The sequence below is a fragment of the Gorilla gorilla genome, chromosome 1 (assembly GCF_029281585.2).
Source record: "Gorilla gorilla gorilla isolate KB3781 chromosome 1, NHGRI_mGorGor1-v2.1_pri, whole genome shotgun sequence".
NCBI lineage: Eukaryota > Metazoa > Chordata > Mammalia > Primates > Hominidae > Gorilla > Gorilla gorilla.
Window position 1 is genome coordinate 46,353,337 of NC_073224.2, and position 27,948 is coordinate 46,381,284.

General features: G+C 42.0%; 1 protein-coding gene across 3 annotated transcripts in view; it reads right to left on the minus strand.

The window, feature by feature from the left end:
• HHAT (hedgehog acyltransferase) overlaps positions 1 to 27,948 on the minus strand; it is a 346,077-nt gene that overhangs the window by 246,381 nt on the left and 71,748 nt on the right. For all 3 annotated transcript variants that reach the window (XM_031004964.3, XM_055378934.2, XM_063708819.1), the window contains 3 exons: positions 27,492 to 27,686; positions 23,474 to 23,689; positions 9,794 to 9,965 (listed from right to left, as the gene is read on the minus strand). In XM_031004964.3, coding sequence (XP_030860824.2) covers positions 9,794 to 9,965; positions 23,474 to 23,689; positions 27,492 to 27,686 — 583 coding nt within the window. The remainder of the gene's footprint in view (positions 1 to 9,793; positions 9,966 to 23,473; positions 23,690 to 27,491; positions 27,687 to 27,948) is intronic.

Below are 27,948 nucleotides of genomic sequence, written 5' to 3' on the forward strand. Positions count from 1 at the left end.
AATTTCTGACAAAACAGACTTTAAACCAACGAAGTTCAAAAAAGACAATGAAAGGCATTACATTATGGTAAAGGATTCAACTCAGCAAGAAAATCTAACTGCCCTAAATATATACGCACCCAACACAGGAGCACCCAGATTCATAAAACAAGTTCTTAGAGACTTTCAGAGAGACTTAGACTCCCCCACAATAATGGGAGACTTTAACACACCACTGACAATATTAGACAGATCATCTAGACAGAAAATTAAAGACATTTAGGACCTGAACTCAGCACTAGATCAAATGGACCTGATAGATATCTGCAGAACTTTCCGCCCAAAAACAACAGAATATACATTCTTCTCATCATCACATGGCACATACTCTAAAATCGATCACATAATCAGAAAACACTCCTCAGCAAATGCAAAAGAACTGAAATCATAACATAGTCTCTTGGACCACAGCACTATCAAATTACTAATCAAGGCTAAGAAATTCACTCAAAACCATATAATTACATGGAAATTGAATGACCTGCTCCTGAATGACTTTTGGGTAAATGATGAAATTAAGGCAAAAATTAGCAAGTTCTTTCAAACTAACCAGAATAAAAATACAACATACCAGAGTCTCTGGGACACGGCTAAGGCAATGTTAAGAGGGAAAGTTATAGCACTAAACACCTACAACAAAAAGTTAGAAAGATCTCAAGTTAATAACCTAACATCAAAACTAAAAGAACTAGAGAACCAAGAACAAACCAATCCCAAAGCTAGCAGAAGACAAGAAATAAACAAAATCAGAGCTGAACTGAAAGGATTAGAGACTTGAAACGTCAGTGAATCCAGGAATTGGTTTTAAAAAAAATTAATAAAATAGACCACTAACTAGACTAATAAAGAGAGAAGATTCAAATGAACACAATAAGAAACAAGGGGGATATTAACACTGACCCCACAGAATTACAAACAACCATCAGAGAATATTATTAATATGTCAAACTAGAAAATCTAGAAGAAAGTTAACATTTCCAGGACACATACACCCTCCGAAGACTGAACCAGGAAAAGAACTGAATTCCTGAACAGACCAATAAGAAGCTCTGAAATTGAGGCAGTAATAAATAACTTACCAACCAAAAAAAGCCCAGGACCAGATGGATTCACAGCTGAATTCTACCAGATGTACAAAAAAGAGCTGGCACCATTCCTACTGAAACTATTCCAAAAAATTGAGAAGGAGAGATTCCTACCTAATTCATTCTATGAGGCCAGCATCATCCTGATACCAAAACCTGGCAGAGACACAACAAAAGAAAACTTCAGGCCAATATCCTTGTGCACATCAATGCAAAAATACTCAACAAAATACTGGCAAACTGAATCCACCACCACACTAAAAAGCTTATCCACCACAATCAAGTAGGCTTTATCCCTGGGATGCAAGGTTGATTCAACATATGCAAATCAATAAATGTAATTCATTACAAAAACAGAACTAAAGACAAAAACCACATGATTATCTCAATAGATGCAGAAAAAGCTTTCAATAAAATACAACATCCATTCATGGTTAAACACTCTCAATAAACTAGGTATTAAAGGAACATACCTCAAAATAATAAAAGCCATCTATGACAAACCCACAGCCAACATCATACTGAATAGGCGAATGCTGGAAGCATTCCCCTTGAAAACTGGTACAAGATAAGGATGCCCTCTCTTACCACTCCTATTCAACACAGTATTGGAAGTTCTGGCTGGGGCAATCAGGCAAGAGAAAGAAATAAAGTGTATCCAAATTGGAAGAGAAGAAGTAAAACTACCCCTGTTTATAGGTGACATGATCCATGTTGAGAAAATGCCATCGTCTCAGCCCAAAAGCTTCATAAGCTGATAAACAACTTCAGCAAAGTCTCAGGATACAAAATCAATGTGCAAAAATCGCTAGCATACCTATATACCAACAACAGTCAAGCTGAGAGCCAAATCAGCAACAAACTACCATTCACAATTGCCACAAAAAGAATAAAATACCTAGCAATGCAGCTAACTAGGGAAGTGAAAGATAGCTACAAGTATAACTACAACCCACTGCTCAAAGAAACCAGAGATGATACAAAACGAATGGAAGAACATTCCATGCTCATGGATGGGAAGAATCAATATTGTGAAAATGGCCATACTGCTCAAAGCAATTTATAGGTTCAATGCTGTTCCTATTAAACTACCATTGACATTCTTCACAGAACTAGAAAAAAATTATTTTAAAATTCATATGGAACCAAAGAGCCCATATATCCAAGGCAATCCTAAGCAAAAAGAACAAAGCTGGAGGCATCACGCTACCCAACTTCAAACAACACTAAAGGGCTATAGTAACCAAAACAGCATGATACTGATACAGAAACCGACACATAGACTGACAAAACAGAATAGAGAACCCAGAAATAAGGCCACACATGTACAACTATATGAACTTCAACACACCTGGCAAAAACAAGCAATAGGGAAATAATTCCCTACTCAATAAATGGTGCTGGGTAACCGGCTAGCCACATGCAGAAGACTAAAACTGGACCCCTTCTTTATAGCACATACAAAAATTAACCCAAGATCGATTAAAGACATAAATGTAAAATGTAAAACCCAAAACTATAAAAATCCTGGAAGACAATCTAGGCAATACCACTTGGGACACAGGCATGGACAAAGACTTCATGACGAAGAGGACAAAAGCAATTGCAACAAAAGCAAAATTGACAAATGGGATCTAATTAAAGAGCTTCTGCACAGCAAAACTATCAACAGAGTAAACAGACAACCTACAAAATGGGAGAAAATTTTTGCAAACTATGCATCTGACAAAGGTCTAATGTCTAGCATCTCAAAGAACTTAAATGTACAAGAAAAAAATAAACAATCTCATTAAGTAATGGGCAAAGGACATAAACAGACTTTCCAAAAGAAGACATACATGTGGCCAACAATCATGTGGGAAAAAAAAAGCTCAGCATCACTGCTCATTAGAGAAATGCAAATCAAAACCACAATGAGATCCCATCTCATACCAGTCAGAATGGCTGTTATTAAAAAGTCCAAAAATAACAGATGCTGGCCAGGTTGTGGAGAAAAAGGAACACTTATACACTGTTGGTAAGAGTGTAAATTAGTTCAACCATTATAGAAGACAGTGTGGCAATTCCTGAAAGACCTAAAGACAGAAATACCATTTGACCCAGCAATCCCATTACTGGGTATATACTGAGAGGAATATAAATAGTGCTGTTACAAAGACACACTCGCGTATGTTCATTACAACACAATTCACAATAGCAAAAACATGGAATCAACCTAAATGCCCATCAGTGATAGCCTGGATAAAGAAAATGTGGTACATATACACCATGGAATACTATGCAGCCATAAAAAAGAACAATATCATGTCCTTTGCAGGGACATGGTTGGAGCTGGAGGCATAGAAGGGAACAACATGCACTGGGGCCTATCATGGGGTGGAGGGTGGGAGGAGGGAAAAGACCAGGAAAAATAACTAATGAGTACTCAGCTTAATAGCTGGGTGATGAAATAATCTGTACAAAAAAAAACCCATGGCACAAATTTACCTATGTAATAAACCTGCACATGTACCCCTGAACATAGAGAGTTAAAAAAAAAAAAAGAAAAACCTAAAGACTCTACCAAAAAAACTATTTGAATTGATAAACAAATTCAGTAAAGTTGCAGGGTACAATTATACAAAAATCAGTATCATTTCTATACACCAAAAGTGAACTAAAGAAATCAAGAAGGCAATCCCATTTCTAATAGCTAAAAAAATGTAAAATAACTAGCAGTAAATTTAACTAAGGAGGTGAAGACCTTCACAAGGAAAACTGCAAAAAGTTGACAAAAGAAATACGAACACTGAAGAGGATACAAAGAAATGGAAAAACATCCCATGCTCGTGGATTGAAAGAATATTGTTAAAATGACAATACTACTCAAAGCAATTGATAGATTTAATACAATTCCTATCAAAATACCAGTAACATTCTTCACAGAAATAGAAGAAAAAAACCTAAAAATTGTGTGGAACCACAAAAGATCCTGACTAGCCAAAGCAATTCTGAGCAAAAAGAACAAAGCTGGAGTCAGAACACTGCCAGACCTCAAAATATACTACAAAACTGTAGTAACCAAAACAGCATGGTACATGCATAGAAACAGGCATGTAGATCAATATAAAAGAATAGAGAACCCAGATATTAATCCACATATCTACAGCCAACTGATTTTTGACAAAGATGCCAAAAACACTCATTAAGGAAAGGACAATCTGTTCAACAAATGGTACTGAGAAAACTGGATACCCGTATGCAGAAGAATGGAACCAGACCCCCACCTCTCACCCTCAGAATGGATCAAAGACCTATGTGTATACCTGAAGCAATAAAAATACTAGAAGAAAGCATTAGGAGAATCCGTCAGGACATTGGTCAGGGAAAGATTTTATAAATAAGACTTCTAAAGCACAGGCAACAAAAGCAAAAATTAACAAATGGGATATATCAAACTAAAAAGCTTCTGCAAAGAAAAGGAAACAACAGAGTGAAAAGACAACTTACAGAATAGGAGAAAATATTTGCAAACTACTTATCCAACAGGTGATTAATATCCAGAATATACAAGGAACTCAGACATCTCAACAGCAAACAAAACAATCTGATTTAAAAATGGGCTAATGATCTGAACAGATATTTCCTCAAAAGAAATGTTCAATAAATATGTGAAAAGCTCAATATCACTAATCATGAGGGAAATGCAAATCAGAACCACAATGGGATATCATCTCACCCCAGAGTTAGGATGACTATTATGAAAGTGGCCAAAAAAATAACAAATGGTAATGAGGATGAAGAGAAAAGCGAATTCTTACACATTGTTGGTGGGAATGCAAACTAGTATAGCCACTATGGGGAACAGTATGGAAGTCCTTCAAAAAACTACAAATAGAACTATCATATGATCCAGCAATCCCACTACTGTGAATTTATCCAACGAAAAGGAGATCATTATATTCAAGAGACATCTACACCCCATGTTTACTGTAGCACTATTCACAACAGCCAAGATATGTAATCAACCTAGGTGTCCAACAACAGATAAATGGATAAAGAAAATGTGGTATTTAAAGCTGGGTGTGGTGGCTCCTGCCTATAATCCCAGCACTTTGGGAGGCTGAGGTGGGCAGATCACTTTAGGTCAGGAGTTCGAGACCAGCCTGGCCAACGTGGTGAAACCCCGTCTCTACTAAAAATATAAAAATTAACCAGGTGTGGTGGCGGGCACCTGTAATCCCAGCTACTCAGGAGGCTGAGGTAAGAGAACACTTGAAACCAAGAGGCAGAGGTTGCAGTAAGCCAAGGTCATGCCACTGCACTCCAGCCTGGGCGATGGAGCAAGACTCCGTCTCAAAAAAAAAGATAAAAAAGAAAATGTGGTATTTTTACACTATGGAATACCATGCCACCATAAAAAAGAATGAAATTTTGTTGTTTGAGGCAACAAAGATGGAACTGGGGGACATTCTGTTAAGTGAAATAAGCTAGAAACAGAAAGTTAACACCACATGTTCTCACTCATAGGTGGAAGCTAATAAATGTTCATACAGAAGTGAAAAAACAGAAGAGAAACTACTAGAAGCTGGAAAGGGAGGGATAGGGAGAGATTTGTTAAAAGATACAAAATTACAATAGGTAGAATAAGTTCTAGTGTTCTATAGTACTGTAGGATGACTAGAGTTAATAATATATTACATAGTTTCAAATAGCTAGAAGGAAAATACTGAATGTTCCCAACACAAAGAAATGATAACTATTTGTGATGATGGATATGCTAATTACCCTGATCTGATCACCATACATTGTATGTATCAAAACATCACTACGTACCCCATGAGTATGTACAATTATTATTTGTCAATTTAAAAAATTATTTTGGATGGTTTATATTTTATCAGTCTATGATGCAAATGTACACAATAACTAAAGATTTTTTTTAACTTTAAAAGCTTTAGAAGAAAATGGAGAATATTTTTATCATCTTGGAGTAGGAGATAATTATTTTTGAAAGACCCAAAAAAGTAAAAATGATAAATAAAAATGACTAAATGCAACTACATTAAAATAAAGCCTTTTATGCTGTCAAAAAACAACATAAAAACATTAGAAGTCAAACCACAAACCAAAAGATGTCAATATTTGCAACTACACATACGACTTTTTTTAAATAATATAAATTTTATGAATCCACAAGAAAAAGACAGAAATCCCATTAGAAAAATAGGCAAAAGTTAACAGTTATTTCATTAGAAATTATATACCAGGCCAGGCACAGTGGCTCATAGCTGTAATCCCAGCAATTTGGGAGGCCGAGGTGGGTGGATCACTTGAGGTCAGGAGTTCAAGACCAGCCTGGCCAACATGGTGAAACCCCGTCTCTACTAAAAATACAAAAATTAGCTGGGCATGGTGGTGCATGCCTGTAATCCCAGCTACTTGGGAGGCTGAGGCATAGAATTGCTTCAACTCAGGAGGTGGAGGTTGCAGTGAGTTGAGATCGCCCCACTGTACTTCAGCCTGGGTGACAGAGTGGGACTGTCTCAAAAATAATTATGAAATGATATACCAAAGTCCTTTAAGCCGATGAAAAGATGCTCAAACTTATTAGTAACCAAGGAAAGGCAAATTAAAACTATGAGATAAAATTCACACCCACCAGATTTTCAAAATTAAAAGATATGTGAATTTCTGGGTTCTCTATTTTTTTATATTGATCTATGTGCCTGTTTTTATGCCAGTACCATGATGTTTTGGTTACTACAGTTTTGTAGTATATTTTGAGGTCTGGCAGTGTTCTGACTCCAGCTTTCTTCTTTTTGCTCAGATTGCTTTGGCTATTCAGGATCTTTTGTGGTTCCACACAAATTTTAGGGGTTTTTTATTCTATTTCTGTGAAGAATGTCACTGGTACTTTGATAGGGATTGTATTAAATCTATAAATTGCTTTGAGTAGTATCAAGTGTCGGTGAGAATTTCAAACAATGGAAACACACTGCCGAGAAGAGCATAAATTGGTTTCGCCAAATTAAAAAATAATTTTTCTTATAAATCTGAACAAATATACTACCCACAATAGTTATTTCAGAATACATATATATTTGAGCAATGTTTGACAAACTCTGGATAGTGACTCACCCAATTCAGAGATTCGAATATTTTAAAATATTCCAATATTTTAAAATAGAATAATATGGAACCGAAAATATCAGTCAGTATTCATTGCAGGTGGTTCAAGGTAAAGCATGGCTTTGTGAGAGTTTACACACACACACAGACATGCATACACTCATGCACACACCTGTAATGCAAAATGTATTTCTTTGGTTTTTTTTGTTTTTTTTTTAATTTTATTATTATTATATTTTAAGTTTTAGGGTACATGTGCACAATGTGCAGGTTAGTTACATATGTATACATGTGCCATGCTGGTGGGCTGAACCCATCAACTCGTCATTTAGCATTAGGGCAAAATGTATTTCTTACTGTGGGTAATGTGCCAAAGAGTTTGAAAGTTATGGCCCTACAGGGAAACCCTTACACATGAGCTCCAAGAGACACAGAAATGGCATTATATGGAATAGCAAAACCCTGTAAAAAACTCAAGTGTCCTCGTATATGTAGAATGGACAAATAACTTCTTGTATATGAATACACTGGAATGCTATACAGCGGCGAAAATAAGTGCTACCTAGTTACATGTCTTAACATGAATGCTTCTCAAAAACATAATGTTAAACAAGAAAACCAAGTCACAGAACATACATAACAAGCATGAATCTATTCATACGAAGAGGTATTAACATATGCAATTTTAAGGATTTAACTGTGGTAAAAGTACAAAGAAAAAGAAGAAAAGGATAAATACAATATTCAGGTTATCTTTTCAGAGAGGGTAATAGAGGCTGATGGGATTAGGAGTACAAACTAAGGGCTTCTACGATTCTGGTTAGTTCTTAAGCTGAATGGTGGACACACAAAAGGTGTGTTGGTGACATCAGAGTCACATAATTTACTACCCCTAGTGCTGATCTTAAGTACCATTGTTATATGGAATAACTTCCTTATTGTTTAAGCCCCATTTTGAGTTGTGTCTTCCATTACTTTTAGTTTAAAAACCCTCAAGCTGAAACAGTCCCTTAGTTTGTATCCCGTACAACTGGGATCTGACTTAGTATAAGCTATCATTTAATCATATTCTGTTTGTCTAATTGTATCATTAAAACTTTACAATATTAGCAACTCCAAACTATAAAAAATTTTGTTTGGAAGAAAGAGACTATCATTAAACTAGCTTAGCATTTTTTCAATCTTAAAGGTTTCTTCCTTGGAAACATTCTGATTAAGTACGTGTGATACCAAGAACAATCAAGATTTGTTTAAGAAGATCTATGAAATGTTAAACATATAAAGAAGGAGTTGGGCTTGTACTCTTGCCCTCAGCAGGGAACAGCTTGATCTGCCTGGAGGATCACACAGTTATTGGAGCTACAGGCTGGAGGTCAGAGCACAGGCAGAAGACAGCCACTGCGGTAGTCCTCAAAAGGAGAGAGAACAAGGAAGTGAAGAGATTTTATTCAGAAAAGGGCATGGGCTCTGCTGTTTTGGCCAGAGGAATAAAATAACAGTGGTTTCTCCACAGACAAATCCTATACTGGAGACTAGCCCTGCTGAGGAAGTAAGACTTCCATGCCACCTCCCTGGCAGACACACAGGAAAGGGTAGATAAGGAAAGGGGATCTACAGAGGGAAATACACACATGCCATTTATTCTATCCCCCAGACAGTGTACGAGGTACACCCTCAATGTGCAGCGCTGCCTAATATCCTCCTATTATTCCACAAAGCTAAGTCTCCCTATTTTACAGATGAGGGTACTGGAACCGAGAGGTTAAGTAAACTGCCAAGGTTACCCACCAGTCATTGGTGAAGCTGAAACTCAAACCTATGGCTGTGTGATCCTGAAACTCATTCTTTTTTTGAGACAGAGTCATGCTTTGTCACCCAGGCTGAAGTGTGGTGGCATGATCTTGGCTTACTGCAACCTCTGCCTCCCAGATTCAAGTGATTCTCCTGCCTCAGCCTCTCGAGTAGCTGGGATTACAGGTGTCTCTCACCACACCCAGCTAATTTTTGTATTTTTAGTAGAGACATGATTTCACCATCTTGGCCAGGCTGGTCTCAAACTCCTGACCTCAAGTGATCTGCCTGCTTCAGCCGCCCAAAGTGCTTGGATTACAGACATAAGCCACCACACCCAGCCTCATATTCTTTAATACCTTATGCACAAAGAACAAGGAAGACTGTGGAACAACTCAATCTTGGAGCATTCTCTCTTAGAATGAACTCAAAGCTGCCCCCAGCAACTCCTGCCTTCTACTGCTAAACACAATATTGGCCATGCTGTGAAGATGTGGACCCAGCTAAGGTCAGTAGGATCCCATTACAGAGAAGAATGCCACCATTCTTGGTCCCCAGACTACAAGCACAGCCCTCAGTTCCGTCAGCTACGTCAACCACTTCTCACATGCACAATCTTGGCCACAAGAGGAGTCGGTTAAAAAATAATAATAAAGAGGGTTTGCTCTGGGCACCTGCACCCCTGCTCACCCCCACTCCAGCTCCACTCTGATGCTAACTGTTGGACTATTGGGGCTCATCCCACGGTTGGTGATTCCCACAATTACCTAAGGTCCAACAAGAGACAGTCTCCAGGAGGGGGATGCTGCTGTAGATGGCATGCATGTACATCAGGTGAGCCATCAGCTCCGCCAGCCACCACCAGCAAAGAAGGCGGCCCAGCCCCAGGGCCAGGACACACAGGCTGGCCTTCAGGGAGTCATGCTCCTGCTGCTGCATCTAAAGTGGAAACAAAAGAGGTCATTAGATGGTGCCTTGATTTCTAAAACAGTCCCTTAGATAAGATTTTTCATAAACTTCCCAAAAATATTATTGCTATGCCAGCTGACAGAGGGTTGGTTTGGTTTGTCTTAGGAACACTCAATGTTCTTGGTTGGAAGAATCATATTTCAGCTTGAACACTTGTCTCAAAATAAGAATGGGGGTTGGGGGTCAACAAGCTAGCCTAGTGCCAAGAACCAAAGACACGTTCTACACTGATCCCTCCACTCCAGCATCAGCCCTGGAAAAACCCAAGCGGGGAGGGCAGCACTCAGTGTATTTTCCCCACTGGGAATTTGGAGTTTTGGGCTACAGGTGCCACCCTGCCTGAATTCCTCCATCACCTACTCATGTCTGAGGCTGGCAAAAGCAGGTCCCAGTCAACAAGAGACACAGGACTGGTAGAAGAGAAAGAAAAAAAGATGGGCTGAGAGCAAGGGAAAATGATGTGTGGGCATGTCATTTCACCCTAAGTTGTTTTTTAAAACATGGTAGACAGTATGTGGAACAAGTCTCTTGCTTAGTAGGCAGCAGAGCATAACAGTTAAGAATACAGACTTTAGAAAATGTAAAATAAGGTGGGGCATGGTGGCTCACACCTAGAATCCCAGGACTTTGGGAGGCCCAGGTGGGCAGATCACCTGAGGTCAGGAGTTCAAGACCAGCCTATCCAATATGGTGAAACCCCATCTCTACTAAAACTACAAAAACTAGCTGGGCATGGGGTGGCACATGCCTGTAATCCCAGCTACTCAAGAGGCTGAGGCAGGAGAATTGCTTGAACCTGGGAGGCGGAGGCTGCAGTGAGCCAAGATCACACCACTGTACTCTAGCCTGGGAGACAGAGCAAGACTCTGTCTAAAAAACAAAGCAAAACAAAACAAAACAAAACAAAAGTAAAATAAGTCACTTTGGGTAGTTTTGCCATCAAAACAATATTGAGTTTCACTCCATAAACTCGGGCTGTTTTTCCATTTATCAGGTCTTCTTTAAATTTCTTTCAGCAATGTGTGTAGTGCTCACTGTACAAGTCTTGTACTTCTTTGATTAAAGTTAGTCCTAAATATTTTGTTCTTTTTGATATTATTGTAAAAGGAATTTTCTTCTTTAAAAAATGGACTTTAGAGTCAGAGGATCAAGATCAAATTCTACCACAAACTACACAGCTGTGTGATCCTGAGCAAGTTACTTAACCTTTCCGAGTCTGGGTTTCCTCCTAAAGTAAAAAACATTGTTGTGGTGATTAAATATGATGAAGTATGTGAAGTACTAAGTACAGTAACTGGCATACAAGAAGCACTGGATACTTGGTAGTTAATGTCTATCATTAACCGCCTCCATGTGTGTCTTCCCATCCTTCCCATGTGGCATCGCTGACAACCAGCTACAGGGCAGCATTAGGAGACAGCTCAGAGCCAAACACCAAAGGCAAGAGAGGGATGTTTTGATTATTCATAGATACAGATAGACGCTACTGAGGGCATACTCAATACAGTGGACAACACAGATGAAACTTTTTAAAGCCCAGTTCTGTGGTCTCACCTCACTGCCTGTTGTTTAGAGATGCACAGTAACTTAAAACACGTAGATTCTAGAATTCATAAACATGCTGGAAAATTTGAAGTGAATTCAATTTCATTCAGCCTTATACCACTAAACAAATATAAATACAGAAAAACTAGAGAGAACAGTAAGTTTTCTGGATCTCACAATGACAAGATTTTATGAGACTGAAAGCTCCCTTGAAATGCAGAGGACAGACTAATGCTAAATGTCAAGCTGCATCTGCACACATTAGCCGGTAGAGGAAATGAGCTTGATTTAGCATTTGACTATCAGGGCTCATGACATAAAGGCCCATTCCGTGAGGTACCTCCTTAGCTTCTCTCTCCTCCATCATCAGGGTGCTGTGGGACCCTCTGCAGCCAGGAGAGTGGCAGGCACTGCCCCCAGCGGGGAAGAGAGAGCTACACGGCAGGGGATTTATTTTTATTCCATTTTCTAACATACATTCTTCCAGCCTCTCAAACTGTCCTCCCGCAACAAGAAGCCAGGCTAAGAAATTTTGGTCGGCTCATTGGCATTACAATCATCTGCACAAACAGCTTTCTCCCTTTTGCCATCTGCTTGGTTAACTATGCCCAGAAAAGCTTGTTGGTTTAACTTTTAAAATGTAAATTAGGCCGGGGACGGTGGCTCACATCTATAATCCCAGTACCTTGGGAGGTGGAGGCAGGTGGATTACCTGAGGTCAGCAGTTCGAGACCAGCCTGGCCGACATGGTGAAACCCTGTCTCTATTAAAAATACAAAAATTAGCTGAATGTGGTGGCAGACACCTGTAATCCCAGCTACCCAGGAGGCTGAGGCAGGAGAATCATTTTAACCCGGGAGGCAGAAATTGCAATGAGCTGAGACTATACCACTGCGCTCCACCCTGGGTGACAGAGAGAGACTCTGTCTCAAAAAAAAAAGGAAAAAATTGGTACAACAGGAATTTCCCTTTTGCCTTTTGTTTCCCTCAGTTCACTTCAGGAAGATATTTTATGCAGCCATACCAATCTGCACTGTTAAGAAACAACAGTAATTGCTTTGGAGAATTCATCTGGTTAGTGTTCACAGGAAGCAGAATTTGAGTTCTCCAAGAAGCAAGATTGGGTATCCTTGGGTATTTGCAGACTTGTATTGATCAGACCTAACTGCAATTACAGATGCACTAGTGACCCCAGGCAGACCCCTTTCTGGGCATAAACTGAGGATGGTTTTCATTTGAATCCTTACCTCAAGCATGCATGCTCTGAGAGACCCTACGAAGTCTATGGCAGCAGATCTGTTACAAGCCAGTCAATCACTAAATCCTCAGTGCAGAAACACCTACATGCCAGATCATTCACGTTTGTTTTAATAAACGAGAAGTTAAAAGGAAATAACCCAAATGTCCAGCACTAGGGTATTGGTTAAATGCATGTGTGTACCTCAACATTATATAGTCATGAAAACTACTTTTATTCAATGTGCATAAAATAATCCAAAGCTGGAAAGATATACACCAAATGTCAAAAGTGGTCATCTTTGGATGGTGAGAGTTTAGTTATTTTTGACAATTAAAAAAAATTTTTTTTTAAGACAGAGTTTCACTCTGTCACCCAGGCTGGAGTGCAGTGGCACAATCTCAGCTCACCCCAACCTCTGCCTCCCTGGGTTCAAGCGATTTCTGTGCCTTAGCCTCCCAAGTAGCTGGAATTACAGGCATGTACCACCACACCTGGCTATTTTTTGTATTCGTAGTAGAGACGGGGTTTCTCCACATTGGCCAGGCTGGTCTCAAACTCCTGACCTCCAGTGATCCGCCCACCTCGGCCTCCCAAAGCGCTAGGATTACAGGTGTGAGCCATCACACCCAGCCAAATTGGTTCTTTTTTAAATCAGAGAAAAAGTAATGTGACCTTACAATGTTGTGAATATTTGGGCCCTCTCTGTTAGAGAGGCAAATGTACTCAAGACCCCTCTGTTTCTTCATCCTGCTTCTCCAAATGCCTGGCATCAGAACTTCTGCCAGGAAGCCCAGCATCCTCTATGAGTGAGTATTCTTCTCCATGTTTTATGCTAGACTAATTTTTATTTCTCCTTTCCTTCCCCCTTCACTCTTAGATTTTTTTTGTAGCTATGTACTGAGTTCTTCTCGGTTCATTTTCAACCCTTTTCCAGCTCTCCAAAGCAAGTTCATTTTGACCTAATAACCACTAGCAAAAGAAGACATGATTACAAACACACTGCTATGGTCTGCATGTTTGTGCCCACTAAAATTCATATGTTGAAATCCTAACCCCCAAGGAGACGGTACTAGGAGGTGGGGCCTTTGAGAAGTGATTAGGTCATGAGAGCAGACCCTTCATGATTAGGATTAGTGCTGTCATCAAGGAAACCTCAGAGAGTTAGCTAGTTCCTTCTACCATGTGAAGACAGTGAGAAGGTGCCAATCTATGAACAAGGAAGTGGGCCCTCACCAGACACTGAATCTGCCAACTCACTGATCATGGAATTCCCAGACTCCAGAACTGTGAGCAATACATTTATGTGGCTTATAAGCCAACCAGTTTATAGTATTTTGTTACAGCAGCTCAAATGGACTACGGCAGAAAATCAGTACCAAGAGTGGGAGTGCTGCTGTAACAAAATACCCAAAAATATGCAAGTAGTGTGGAAGGGGTAATGGATAGAAGCTGGAAGAGTTTGGAGGTGCATGCTTTAAGAAGTATACATTGCTGTAAGTGGATCTTTAAGGGAAATTTTGGCGAGGGCTCAGAAGGAAAGGAGAAGAGCTGCAGAGAAAGCCTCAATATTCTTAAAGAATAGCTGAGCAGTAGTGAACAGAATGTTGGTGGAAATATGCATGGTAAAGGCCAATCTGATGATTTCTTAGACAAGAGAAACATGATATTGAAAACTGAATGAAAAGCAATCCTGTTATGAACTAGCAAAGAACTTGGCTGAATTGTGTTCGTATCCTAGTGTTTTGTGGAAGGCAGAATTTGTGAGTAATGAAATTGGGTATTTAGCTAAAGCCATTTCTAAGCAAAGTGTTGAAGGTGCAACTTGGCTCCTCTTGACTGTTTATAGTAAAACAGCAGAGGAGAAAAGTGATTTAAAGACAAAATTGTTAATCAAAAGGGAAGCAGAACTTAAAGATTTGGAAAACTCTCAGCCTTTCCATACTATCAAGAATGAGAAAGCCTGTTCAGGAGAGAACATCAAGAATGTGGCCAGACAACCACCTGATAAGGTTAGTCAGCTGTTTAAACAGAAGCCAGGACCTCCTGTCCAAGACAATGGAAGAGTGATCACAAAGAGAATTCAGTCATGAAAACTATTTTTGTTCAATGTGCATAAAATAATGAAAGGCTGGAAAGATATACACCAAATGTCAACAGTGGTAATCTTTGGATGGTGAGATTTTAGTTATGTTTTACAATTAAAATTGGTTATTTTCAGTCAGAGAAAAAGTAATGTAACATTATAATATTGTGAATATTTTGACCCTCTCTGCTGCCACCATCATCACAGGCCAGAGTGCAAAGGCCTGGGGGACAAAGCAATTGCAGATGCAAAGGAGGGGCTGTCACTGCCCAGTCCTGCCTCACATTGTGGGCTCTGCTCCCCACTCCCCATCACCACACTCCTTGGCTGCCCCAAGGGTGGCTCCTGTGGGCCCCAGTGCAGTGTAGTTGGCACTGCAACCAGAAAAGCTGTGAGGGGGTGTGGCTGCCTCCACCTAGATTTCTAACAATGCCTAGAGAGCCATGGGGCCCATACAAAGAACTGCACAGAGGCAGGGCCCAGCAGAGCCATGAGGGTGGCACTGCTCTCATGACCCCAGACCAGTAGAGCCACCAGCTCAAGATTCTGACCTGGGTGATCCGCAGGAGGCGCAACCCGCTCCCCACCACCATGTGTCCAGAGGCACCCCAGTGTGTCTGAGAGGTGAAACCTCCACCCTAGTGGGCCTGGAGGGCAGAGTAATGAGCCAAAAATGATGATTCCTGAGCCTTAAAGTTTTGGACTTCCTCAGGAGCTTTTACTCCTTTCTTCTTTCCAATTTCTACCTTTTGGAATTGGAGTGTCCATCCTATGCCCATCTCACCATTGGATTTGGGTGTACAGAGCTTGATTTCACAGGCTCACAGCTGAAGGGGAATTTGCATAAGGATGAATCATACCTTGAGTATCACACACATCTGACTTAGATGATATTTAAATGAGACTTTGGATTTCAGACACTTGAGTTGGTGCTGGAACAAGTTAATACTATTGGGGCTATTAGGATGGAATGAGTGTATTTTGCATGTAAGGAGGCCATTAATTTTCAGGGTGCAGGGGCAAAATATTATTAATTGAATGTTTACATCCCTCCAAAAATTCCTATGTTGAAATCCTAACCCCCAAGGTAATGGTACTAGGAGATGGTGCCTTTAGGAAGTAATTAGGTCATGAGGGCATTCTTCATGGTTGGGAATAGCACCCTTATAAAAGAGACACCAAAGAGTTAGACCCCTTCCACCACAAAAGCACACAGTGACAGGTACCATCCTGTGAACCAGGAAGCAGGCCCTTACAAGACATCAAATCTGGCAGTGTCTTGATCTTGGACTTCCCAGCCTCTAGACTGTGAGAAATAAATTTCTGATGCTCAGAAGCCATCCAGTTTATGGTATTTTGTTATAGCAGTCTGAATGGACTAAGATACATACTATCCATTAGTCTGTAGAGGCTAGAGGAGTTCACACCAAGGTTAAGACATGTAGAGGCATGTAGAGGCATGTAAGACATGTAGAGGCAGCAAAATCACTCTAGACCAATGGACAGGTCTTTCCTGGCACCCAGACTCTTTTCTTTATGACACAGGGTGTCACTCTATTGCCCAGGCTAGAATGCAATGATGTGACCCTACCTCATGGTAGCCTTGGCTCAAGCGATCCCTCCTGCCTCAGCCTCCCCCGTAGCTGGGACTACAGGCATGTACCACCACGCCTGGCTGATTTTTTTTATTTTTTGTAGAGCTGAGTTTCACCATGTTGCCCAGGCTGGTCTCGAACTCCTGGCCTCAAGTGATCCTCCTACCTCAGCCTCCCAAAGCACTGGGATTACAGGTGTAAATCACTGTGCCCAACCTGCTCAAACTCTTGGAGAGAAGCAAGTCTTCTAGCTGAATGTGATAATGGCTTCAAAAGCAGTGTTGACAGCAGATAATCTTCACACAGACAAATGTCTACAGTTTCTAAATAAGCCAACTGTGCATATGGTCTACAGGCTCTTCAGCATAACCTACCGGAAGTTCAGGTTCCCTGAAGGTCAGGACTGTACCTCGGGCCTCCAAGCAGCATTTGGTATGGAGCCCCATCCCAGGGAGTGGAGAGGTAGCAGCTGGACTGGAAGGGAGCCAGGAGGAGGCCAGAACCAACAGCCCCCAAGATAATCAAGAAAATATCACTGACACCCAATCACCTCTCAGCTCCAGGCAATCATGTTTCCAGGTGAATTCAAAGGCCTCCTTTCCCTCCTCAAACATGTGCATTCTAAAATGACACAAATATCTGTAATTAAGAAAAATCATGAGGTACATTTTGTCATGCATTGGCTTCTTAATAATGACTTACCTACTTTTCACAAGCTAAAACTTCCCTACCAGATTTAATAAGGCATAACTACATGTCACTACAGGACCAAAAGGGCTAGACTTTTCTCTGCAACAATCCTTTTCTGGTGCTAACTGCCTCCCTGCTCCAAGCAACAGAAATGTTTATTAATTGCACAAATAAGCCAGGCATGGTGGCTCATGCCTGTAATCCCAGCACTTAGGGAGGCCAAGGCGGGCGGATCACTTGAGGTCAGGAGTTCAAGACCAGCCTGGCCAACAGGGTCAAACCCTGTCTCTACTAAAAATACAAAATTAGCTGGGCGTGGTGGCAGGTGCCTGTAATCCCAGCTACTCGGGAGGCTGAGGCAGGAGAATCGCTTGAACCTGGGAGGTGGAGGTTGCAGTGAGCCAAGATCGAGCCACTGCACTCTAGCCTGGGTGAAGAGTGAGACTCCATCTTAAAAAAAAAAAAAAATTTACAAATAAACAACACGGCAAAAGAAAAACAATCCAACTTTCATTCTATTTGCTTTTATTTAAAAAAAAAAAAACAAAAGGTTTTTCATCTTTCTTTAGAGTCATATCATTATTACAGTCCATTTACATCTGCAATCTAGTTGACTGTCTTTTGTTTAAAAAATCCGGCCGGGCATGGTGGCTCACGCCTGCAATCCCAGCACTTTGGGAGGCCAAGGCGGGTGGATCACAAGGTCCGGAGATCGAGACCATTCTGGCTAACACGGTGAAACCTCGTCTCTACTAAAAAATACAAAAAAATTAGCTGGGTGTGGTGGTGGGCACCTGTAGTCCCAGCTATTCGGGAGGCTGAGGCAGGAGAATGACGTGAACCCAGGAGGCGGAGGTTGCAGTGAGCCGAGATCGCAGCACTGCACTCCATCCTGGGTGACAGAGCGAGACTCTGTCTCAAAAAAAAAAATCCAAATTCTGATTTGTCCCTTGTCGACCCAGCAGGAAGAACAGACAGACCATATATAGCTCATCTAATGTGCAGGGCGGCTCTCTTGCCTGCATGCAAAGTATTTCATTTAAGACATTTCAAACCTAGGGGACTGCCAAACCTTTAGACCACTGGAAACTGCCACCATGGAAATTGTGAAGTTCAGGCATCACTAAAAAATACACATTAACTCATCTGCAAAGTGCATTTCAAAATGCATTATACTTTAAAACCTAATTTCATGCAAATTGCATAAAAAGCAATAGCTATGCCTTTCTCTTTCTTCCAAATATATTCTGATGATTAAAGATGACAGTTCTCAAAGATGAAAGGTTCTTTTTCTTCACACACGAATAATACATATGTTTGTGAGCACCAAACAAAAGCCCTCCCCAGAGGCAGATATTCAACTGGGCCACCTGGGCCACTAACTTATTAGCTTCTCTCTGCTTGGGTCTAGGAAGCCTTGTGGCAGTTGTTGTATTCCTTTATACTGGTCACAGACCATACCCCTACTCCTAACAAATCATTCCCTAATCAGACCCACATTACTCCCACCCCCTAGCCATCCAGACCAAGGCCAGCGACATCCAGTGAGCTCTCCCAGAACAGCAAGTGGGGCCTGCAGGTGTTGCTGCCACCAAGGCTGGTACTTGGTTCAGCCTGCTTGAGTCTCCAGACCTTCATGTCCACTAGGCCACACTCCATTCCCCGCTAACTCCTCTCACACACCAAGTCAGCGCAACAAGGCTCATGTCTTGATTCCCTTCACTCTATCTACATTGTAATAGCCTCTCTTTGCCTCTGTTTCCCTGTCTGTAAAGTGGTCATGACAGTATCTCTCTCATAGGTTGTGAGGATTAAACAAGCTAGAATGGCCAGGCACAACGGTATGTGCCTGTAATCCCAGCACTTTGGGAGGCCGAAGCAAGAGGATCACTTGAGGCCAGGAGTTTGAGACCAGCCTGGGCAACATAGCAAGACCTCATCTCTAGAAAAGTATTTTTAAAAAATTAGCCAGGTGTGGTGATGCATACCTATAGTCCTAGCTACTCAGGAGGCTGAGGTGGGAGGATCACTTGAACTCGGGAGGCCAAAGCTACAGTGAGCTATGATTGCACCATTGCACTCCAACCTGGGTGTCAGAGTGAGACCATCTCAAACATTTTAAGTTAGAACGTATAAAGCCTGGCTCAGACTAAATGATCACCTAGTATATTTTATTACAATTAGCATGATTCCAGGTGCTCTCTAGAACCAGAGCCCATGCCAAGTACTAAACAAAGCTTCTGGGACATTGACTGCCTTGCACAGCTCTTGCCAGTCCCAGCAACTCTTGGACTGCCCCCATCCCTTTCCTGCAGCAACTGCCTGGGTCTCTCTTCAAATAGATGGAACCAGCACACTGGCCTCTTCTGAGCCCAAGCATGGCCATGGCCCAGAGTCCCCTGCTGCTGTGCCTGCCCACCAGACTGGATACCCAGGGTCTCACTTCTGACCTAAACTACCCTAGAATTACACTTGCTTTCTGGCCAATCATCACAATAATAAAAGTAAGAGGCCGAGCATGGTGGCTCACACCTGTAACCCCAGCACTTTAGGAGGCCGAGGCGGGTGGATCACCTGAGGTCGGGAGTTCAAGACCAGCCTGGCCAACATGGTGAAACCCCGTCTCTACTAAAAATACAAAAATTAGCCGGGTGTGGTGGTGCACGCCTATAATTCCAGCTACTTGGGAGGCTGAGGCACAAGAATCACTTGATACCAGGAGATGGAGGTTGCGATGAGCTAAAGTTGTGCCACTGCACTCCAGCTTGGGCAACTGAGCCAGACTCTGTCTCAAATAATAGTAATAATAAGAGTAAGAATTAACACTTTATAGTATTAACCTGTCAAACCACATTACCTATACACAATCATTTAATCCTCACAGCAATCCTGAGGGAGGCACTATTATTCTTCCCATTTCACTGATAAGAAGACTGAGGCATAAGTAAAGGTAAGTAACTCAACAAGCACACTCAAGCCGAAGCACAGCAGGGATTCAAACCCTGGAGGGTGGGCTCCAGGACCTTTGCTCTCAACCTCCATGCCAAATTCCCTATTTGACCACTGGCTTCTCTAAGGTGGGAGAGCACAGTGCCCAGCAAGGAAGAGTCCCTGGCCCACCACCCTAAGGCTGCTCTTCTCCCCAGTGCCCACACCACACCAGTCAACCTCTTCAAGACGTAGTGGCCCCAGGCTCCAGGCTAAGCAAGTAAACACCATGTCCTTCCCTTCCCTAAGTCCCCCAGGATCCCTGTCTCACCGCTGACTTGGTATCCGAGTTCCACAGAAACGTGAGAGAAAAACAAATCAGGCCCATGTTCCTAAAACTCTAAATGCCACCAGAAATAGCCTTCAAGTTAAGGCACAGAGGCAAATTTTTACCTGTTCGTGACTAATTATGCAAATTTCACATGCTTTACATTGCAGAAGACAACTCTTCTATACCTCCCTCATTTTGTGTATGTAAATTGGGTGGAAGACACATTCTCCAGGGGTATGCCTAAAACTAACATTGTCATTTGATCTTTTGGAGTTTGCAGATACTGGGTGAAGATTTCCCGCTGGGGTTGCTTTCCACAATGGGGCACTGCTGCCCCCTGGTGGTGCAGCGTCATTCTCCTGCTCTACGTTATTTTTATGCATTGACCTGCCAGTCTAAGAACCATGCATTTCAATACTTCCAATCCTTATAGCTGAAGGCATTTCATGCATGCATTCATTCAAGCATTCATTCAGAGCAAATCTTACTTACTAGTTCTTCCAACTAGCTTTCTTTCCCCACCTCCCAGCCTTTTCCTTTTTGGCTTCTCTGAAAGAACCCTTTCACCGCAAGATAAGCTTTTTGGTTTAACCCCCTCCCCCTTTAAAGCCCCCTTCCCCACAGAAGGGAAGTTTCCCACAGCCACCTTCAGCAAGTGCAGAAACCTCCTGGCTTTTTAAATTTGCCCTATATCTTACTGAACATTTATCCTTTTCTAGAATGACTATTCTATGAATACTCCCCCAAACACAGAGGTTTTAATTTGCCCTTTCGAGTTCCCTGCTGTCAGCAATTGCTATTGTTTTAGAAGGGGTTAAAAAAGAAGAGAGAGAGAGGGAAGGAAAAGACATGGATAAAACCCAGAGTGTCTATACCTGGCCCCTATAGGAAGCAACCTGCCCCTGCACTTCCCCAGAATGAGACTCAAGAGAATGAGAACCCTTGGCTAAGGATTTAGGTGGAAGATAATCTTAAAGCTTGCCTCTGTGTGACACAGGACCCTGCTAGAGGCCTCTAATATTCTTACTAGACCCTAAAAGGCACAATTTGAAAAGGGAGGCCAGGCTCAAGCCTGTAATCCTAGCACTTTGGGAGGCTGAGGGCAGATTGCCTGACCTCAGGAGTTAGAGACAAGCCTGGGAAACATAGCAAAACCCGGTCTCTACTAAAAATACAAAAAATTAGCTGGACTTGCTGGTGCATGCCTGTAATCCAGCTACTCAGGAGGCTCAGACACGGGAATCACTTGAACCCAGGAGGTGGAGGTTGCAGTAAGCTGAGATTACACCACTGCACTCCAGCCTGGGTGACAGAGTAAGACTCTGTCTCAAAAAAAAAAAGAAGAAAAAGGAGATGAGAAATAACAGAAACAATTATTTTGCATAATAACAAAGTACAGAGCATACAGGGCAAAGCTTATATACAGGAGGAAGTTAGGAAAATAATCTGTTTCCTTCTAATGGATTTAGTTTATGTTTCTCTGAAAATTACCAGCCATCCTCAGGAGAGGGGTGTCTGTGTGTGGATGTTTGGTCCAAAAGTTATTGGCTGGCAAACTGAGAATAATTCAAAAGTTCACAAAGGTAAGGAGATTGTAAAAGAGAGGAACCCACCCTATGCTGTGCCCACCCTACCTTTACTCCCACCCTCCTCCTGGAGGGCCTGTTAAACCACCTTCCTGGGCTTTATCCCTAGAGGTTCTGATTCAGGAGGTTGGAGAGGACCTGAGAATTTGTATTTCTAACAAGCTATCTGGCGATACTGACGCTGCTGGTCCAGGAACCACACTTTGCAAATCATTGAGTTAGATCAGCTGCCATCATTAAACCATCTCTTTTACACAATAATTTTAAACACAATTTCAAATGCAGATTTTAAATTCCTTCATGACAAAAGAACGATCTCAAACCAAGGTATGAGAAACCATAGACTAAACATATCTGTCTAGAATATCAATTTCACTTACAGATTTCTAGAGATATAAAAAGTTACATACTTTCACTGGAAATTTTAGAACATTATGTTATTGTTATAATGCAAAAATATATTCTTGAATACAATGCATAATTCAGTGGAACTTTGAGGACAAAATAAGATTTCTAAGAACCCTCCTTTTTCAGGGAGCAACTTTCATGTTGCTGCCCAGAAATGTGCAACACTGCTGCTTGCCCTGCCCTTCCAGGTGTGTGCGTATGCGTGGGTATGTGTTCTGCGTGTGCGTGCATGTCTGTGTATGCATGTACATGTTATTCTCTCCTCTATGAGGATTGTTTTGTTGGTGAGGGATAGAATATCCCTTGAGAACACAGTTTTGGGCATTGTCAATTACTAATTCCTTAGGTGAATTAACATAGCAATTATGTTCCATGAAACTAGAGGTAAGTTGAGGAGGCAGAAAAAAAAGAAAGTTCTAAACAAGGGGGAAAAGTGATGTAGGGGGGAACAACAAAGGTAGCTTACCATGGCATTTCAGACAAGGATGCCGTCCGAGGAAGGCAGGCGGGGGCCTGGGCACAAAGGGGGATCCAGACGTGAACACACACCACTGCCTTCGAACTTACTTCAACTCCACGCTGTTTTCACATCTAGGTCACCCTGAACAGCTCCCAGGCTATGGCAGGACTATTTCTTAAGCAGCTTGTGAATATAAAAGGAAACATACTATTTGCCAAGCAACAGCTCAGACAGTTTCCTTTTCTATTCCTTCAAGTAATAGCATCATAATCAAATTTTTTTCTTTCCTTGGGACTTTGCCACAGTGGATACCAACTCCCAAACTCCTTGTGATGCCTCACTCATTAATCCTGGTTGCCAGAGTTCACTGAAAATCAAGGTGGGACCCCCTAGAGCTGACATATCTGATGGGTCAAACTTTATTTTAAAGGCTCATTTCTCATATGTATTTCATCTATTACAAAAAACCTCATGAGAACTAATAGTATGTATTACTAATAGTAAATCTGTGGGCACCTCTGAACAAAATGACTCAAGAGTCAGAGAAGACCAGAGCAACAGCGACAAAGGCTTAAGCTATAGAATCCCAATCCCATCCCCAGCGGGCTCTACCTGTTTGATGAACTCCGAGAAGCTGAGGATGGGACCATTGTGTAAGACTGGATAATAAAAGACATAGGCCAGCATCCAGGGAAAGGAGTAGGAGGTTGATGCAGCAGGCAGCTGCTGCCAGCAGAGCTCCAGGCTGAAGCTGGTGTAGTAGAGGCAGCGAACCGTCAGCGTGAACTGCAGCAGGTAGTACTCGTTTTCTGTCTTGTACCACCTTCTCTACAAAATCAAAAGGAGAGAACAACCTTTGAGCGGCCAGCAGGGACATCGTCCAGTCCCACTGCAGGTACTGGCCAGCAGGGCCACCACCATCTGAGAATCCCAGGGGGCTCTGGGAAGACGATTTCTTGTTCAGGCAGAGCAGCTGTGCCATAAAAGGCAGTCGAGAACCAATGAACACCAGGTAAATCTCATTGGTAATCAAAGCAAGCAGTTAATGAGCAGTAGGAAAAAGGACATCTCTAATGTTAACTTAGCATTAGGTCTGACACAACATAACGAAGGTTTTCCCAGTTAGGCATGTATCAGATACATCCAGGGCATAAGGTGCAGATTAGCTACATCCAGTGGATACTTTGACAGCTTCTTCAACAATTCAGATAACAAAGAGGGGCTTAAAATGTCCCATGGGATTTCTGTCTTCAATGTATTTTTCATTTTGCTCTTTTGTTATCAGTTTGGCTCTACATTTAGTTGAGTAGCATTTGTCAAATAAGCTTTACAGACAAATATTTAAAAAAAAAAAAAAAAGTCCCTCCCCTCAATATGTTAAATTCTCATACAGGATGTAGATGTGTAAAAATGCAATTCCAATAGAGCATGAAACAAGAAATAACCTGTGCAAAAATATGCATGGAACAAAAAATGAGAAGGAAATACAATAAAATGTTAATATCAGGGAGTAAAATTATGAAGTATTTTCTAATTTCTATATTTTTCTACATTTTCCATGTTTTCCAAAAATACCTTTAGTGAGAAAAACTATTTATGGAAATACATACGAGAAATAGAACTTGGGTCAAAGGAGAAAGTAATTAATTTGATCCATCAGGGTCTCTTAAAGCTGTACACAGAAAAACCAACGACTGAACAGAGTTCCTACTTCTTGTACAAGACTTTAGCAGCCACCAAGGGGAAAGAGGATAATCGTATCAGGAGAACCACATGTGCAAAAGCATGGAAACCCAGCTAGTTTCTAATCACATGATCTCCTTCCTCAGTGTTTTTCAAATCACTGTAAAATTTGCAGAACGAATATTTATTCACCTCCAACATCCATAACTGATGCTAATTGTCCCCAAATAAATGATAAATGGAATTAGATTCTGTTTGTACACTTGCCAGGTCCCCAAAAGGTTAGGTATGAGCTTGTTTTTATTTTTACTGTAAATCTGTTTTTAAGCACACTTGCTTAAATGGTTGCCTAATCATTCTGGGAAGTATCTTCATTAAAATGGAGTGATTATCTGATATACTCTCATAAGTCCAGATTTTGACATACGTGCTTAAAATACTAGCCCCACATCATTAATGAGAGTGAGAAAAATTAAGGTAGACTAAAAACAGCAAAAAATACTTGAACTTTCAAAATGCTACAATTTTCACAAAATCACTTAACATAGATTATCCTGTTTGACTCTCAGAACAATCCCATGAGGAAGGAAGAGGATTTATTACTTCTGTTTTCCAAATGATGAGATTGAGGCTCAGAGGTTAAATGACTGCTCCAGCTTCAGAGCAGGAAGAGACGGGGAATAGAAGAGACTAGGAACCAGGTCATCCATCTCACATTTCCCATCATGTTCCTTCTCATCACTGTGTTGATGCAGGGCACATGAATGCTAAGTGCTGTCACCTGGATCAATGAATGAGTGACTGAATGAATGAATAAAAAAAGATACCACAGGAGTTCCAGTCCCACAGTGATTGAAGAAAGAATACCCAACACTGCCCAAGATTTTGAATGTGCCTATGGAGATCCTAGGGGGTTAGAGGAAGGGATAGGTGTGTGCAGTGTCCCCAAAGCTCTAGGTGACACCTGGTCACTTACATGCTACTGTTTTATTGTTTCCCAGTTTGTAAGAGCCAGCAGCTCTCAGAGCAGTATGGGACACTAACTGATCTGTTTTTCTGTGGCCCTCTTTCATTTCTTACCTTTAGAGACTGAGGTCTAAGCCGTACTTTGAAAGAGAATCCGGTGGACAGGGAGGATGAGAAGGTTGGTTCCAAGAGACAGCATAAACATATGTAAATGTGTAAAGGGAAAGGTAAGCAGATTGGCCTGACTCAAAAAAACAGCTCCTGCCAGTTGGGCAGTGTTTGGGAACCGGGCTAGGAAGGAGAAGGTCGATGAAGGTGGGAAACATCAATGGTCCTGCCCTGGGCATATGACCCCCGATGTTTTCCAAGCTGCGCATCTCTCAGGCTGGCTGTTCTCAGAGTCAACTGATCCCAAAAGTGAAGGGCTCTGAAGCTGAGTGCCCAGAATCAGACCCTGGAGCTGGGGTCTTGGACTTGTGTTCTTCTTGCCCTGCATTTCTCCTTAAAAGAAAGCTCCCACTTCTGGATGGTTGAGAGTTCCACACAGACTCTGCCTTTACTCCCCTGCAGCCACAGACCTTGGCAGCTCCAACTTGAACATGTAAAGGGTGTATTCAACAGACAAGTGAGAGAAGGAACCTCACACAGCCTGAGGGGGCCTGAGATAGCCTGAGGGACCTAAGCTTCAATTGCATAAGCAGGGCTAGGTCACTCCAGTTACCAAAGACAGAAACAGATAGTCCAGAGCTGTCCAGGGGATGCTAGCCACTGCCCAGGAGATGATCAGAGAACACACAACAGAAATCAGAAAATGCAGTACAAGAAGAATTTGCTGATAGGTGCAATCGCCTCAGCAAGGCACAGCAAACTCAACTCAGAAGGCAGTCTCTCTGTCATCCACCAATTCTCTGGGTCAAGTCTGATGTGCACTCATAAAGTAAAAATGCACTGTTATCGTGACTGAGAAAAAAAATAAAGCTAAAAGGTAAGTGCCTATAAAATAAGATTTTACTAATGCAAACAAAAGCCCTAAAGAAGTGTGATTTGAGCCCAGTGTCCTCCTCTATTAGCACCAACAACGGATAGGTGGTTGAGTCTGTCAAAATGCCTCTGGGTTTACAGAAATGAAAGCTTGGTCTGTGCCCTTCGGGGCTAAACACTTTGTTTTCACTACCTAAATTGAAAGAGCTTCCACTGGGTCACATGAGTAGATAATAAATCTGTTCCTGGCCGGGCACAATGGCTTATACCTGTTATCCCAGCACTTTGGGGAGGCCAAGGTGGGCAGATCACAGGAAGCCAGGAGTTTGAGGCCAGCCCGGCCAACATGGTGAAACCCCATCTCTACTAAAAATACAAAAATTAACTGGGTATGGTGGCAGGTACCTATAATCCCACCTACTCGGTTGACTGAGGCACGAGAATCGCTTGAACCCAGGAGGCGGAGGTTGCAGTGAACCAAGATCGCACCACTGCACTTCAGCCCTGGGTGACAGAGCAAGACTCCGTCTCTATAAATGAATAAATAAATCTGTTCCATCAACTAGGAAGAAGAAAAAGACCTGACTTACCACCACAGGGCCATTGTGGCCATCAGATGAGTTGAGTGATGTGTGCGTTCCCTATAAATTGTAGGGCACTCTCCAGATGTTTTTTAGTAAATCATCTGTTTGTGTCTTCTCTCTTTGTTCCTGACCCTCTGGCCCTGTGACATCTGGCACCGCACATGCCCACCTAAACTGGGAGAGATGGTACAGGGCCAGCCCTGGGCAATCTCACAGGGCTAAAACACAGCCAGGAATGATAGGATTGCAGAATGCACCAGTAGGGTTCACTTGTAGCAACCCTGTACGGCCACTATGGGGAGCCCCATCACGGTTCTACAATCATCTCTTGTCTGAAAACCAAGGTGTCTACTGGGATCAAGGCAAAGCCAAAGGGGCCTTCTCTGGATTCCCAATGGTAACAGGAAAACACTTACCTTAACTTCCTCCACACCCTGCAGCCTCAGTGTGGAGAGGAGGAGGAGAGAACAGAGCCACGTCAGGAGCTGAGACCGGAACTGGGCCACGCAGAAAGAGATGGTGGTATGGAGCAAAACCATGGCCACACCACGGGTCCCCAGCACACACCAGCAGGCCCACATCCCATAGAGCATGAGAATCCAGGGTCTGTGCTGCAAATGGTGGGGCCCATCCAGAGAGAGACAGGGAGGAAGAGGGGAGGGAGGAAAATAAAGAGAAGTGAGCTCATGGAAGTGATATTGAAGGTTCTACATGTAAGAGGATCACGTTTAATTACCCAATAAAGAAACTCTTATCACCGCCCTGGGAATTTTGGTACAACACAGACAAACAAGATTCAGAGGGACTTTCCACATTAACCCCCAGAGTCCCATCAGCTCCACCCAGAAGCAACCACTCTCCTGCCTTCAACTA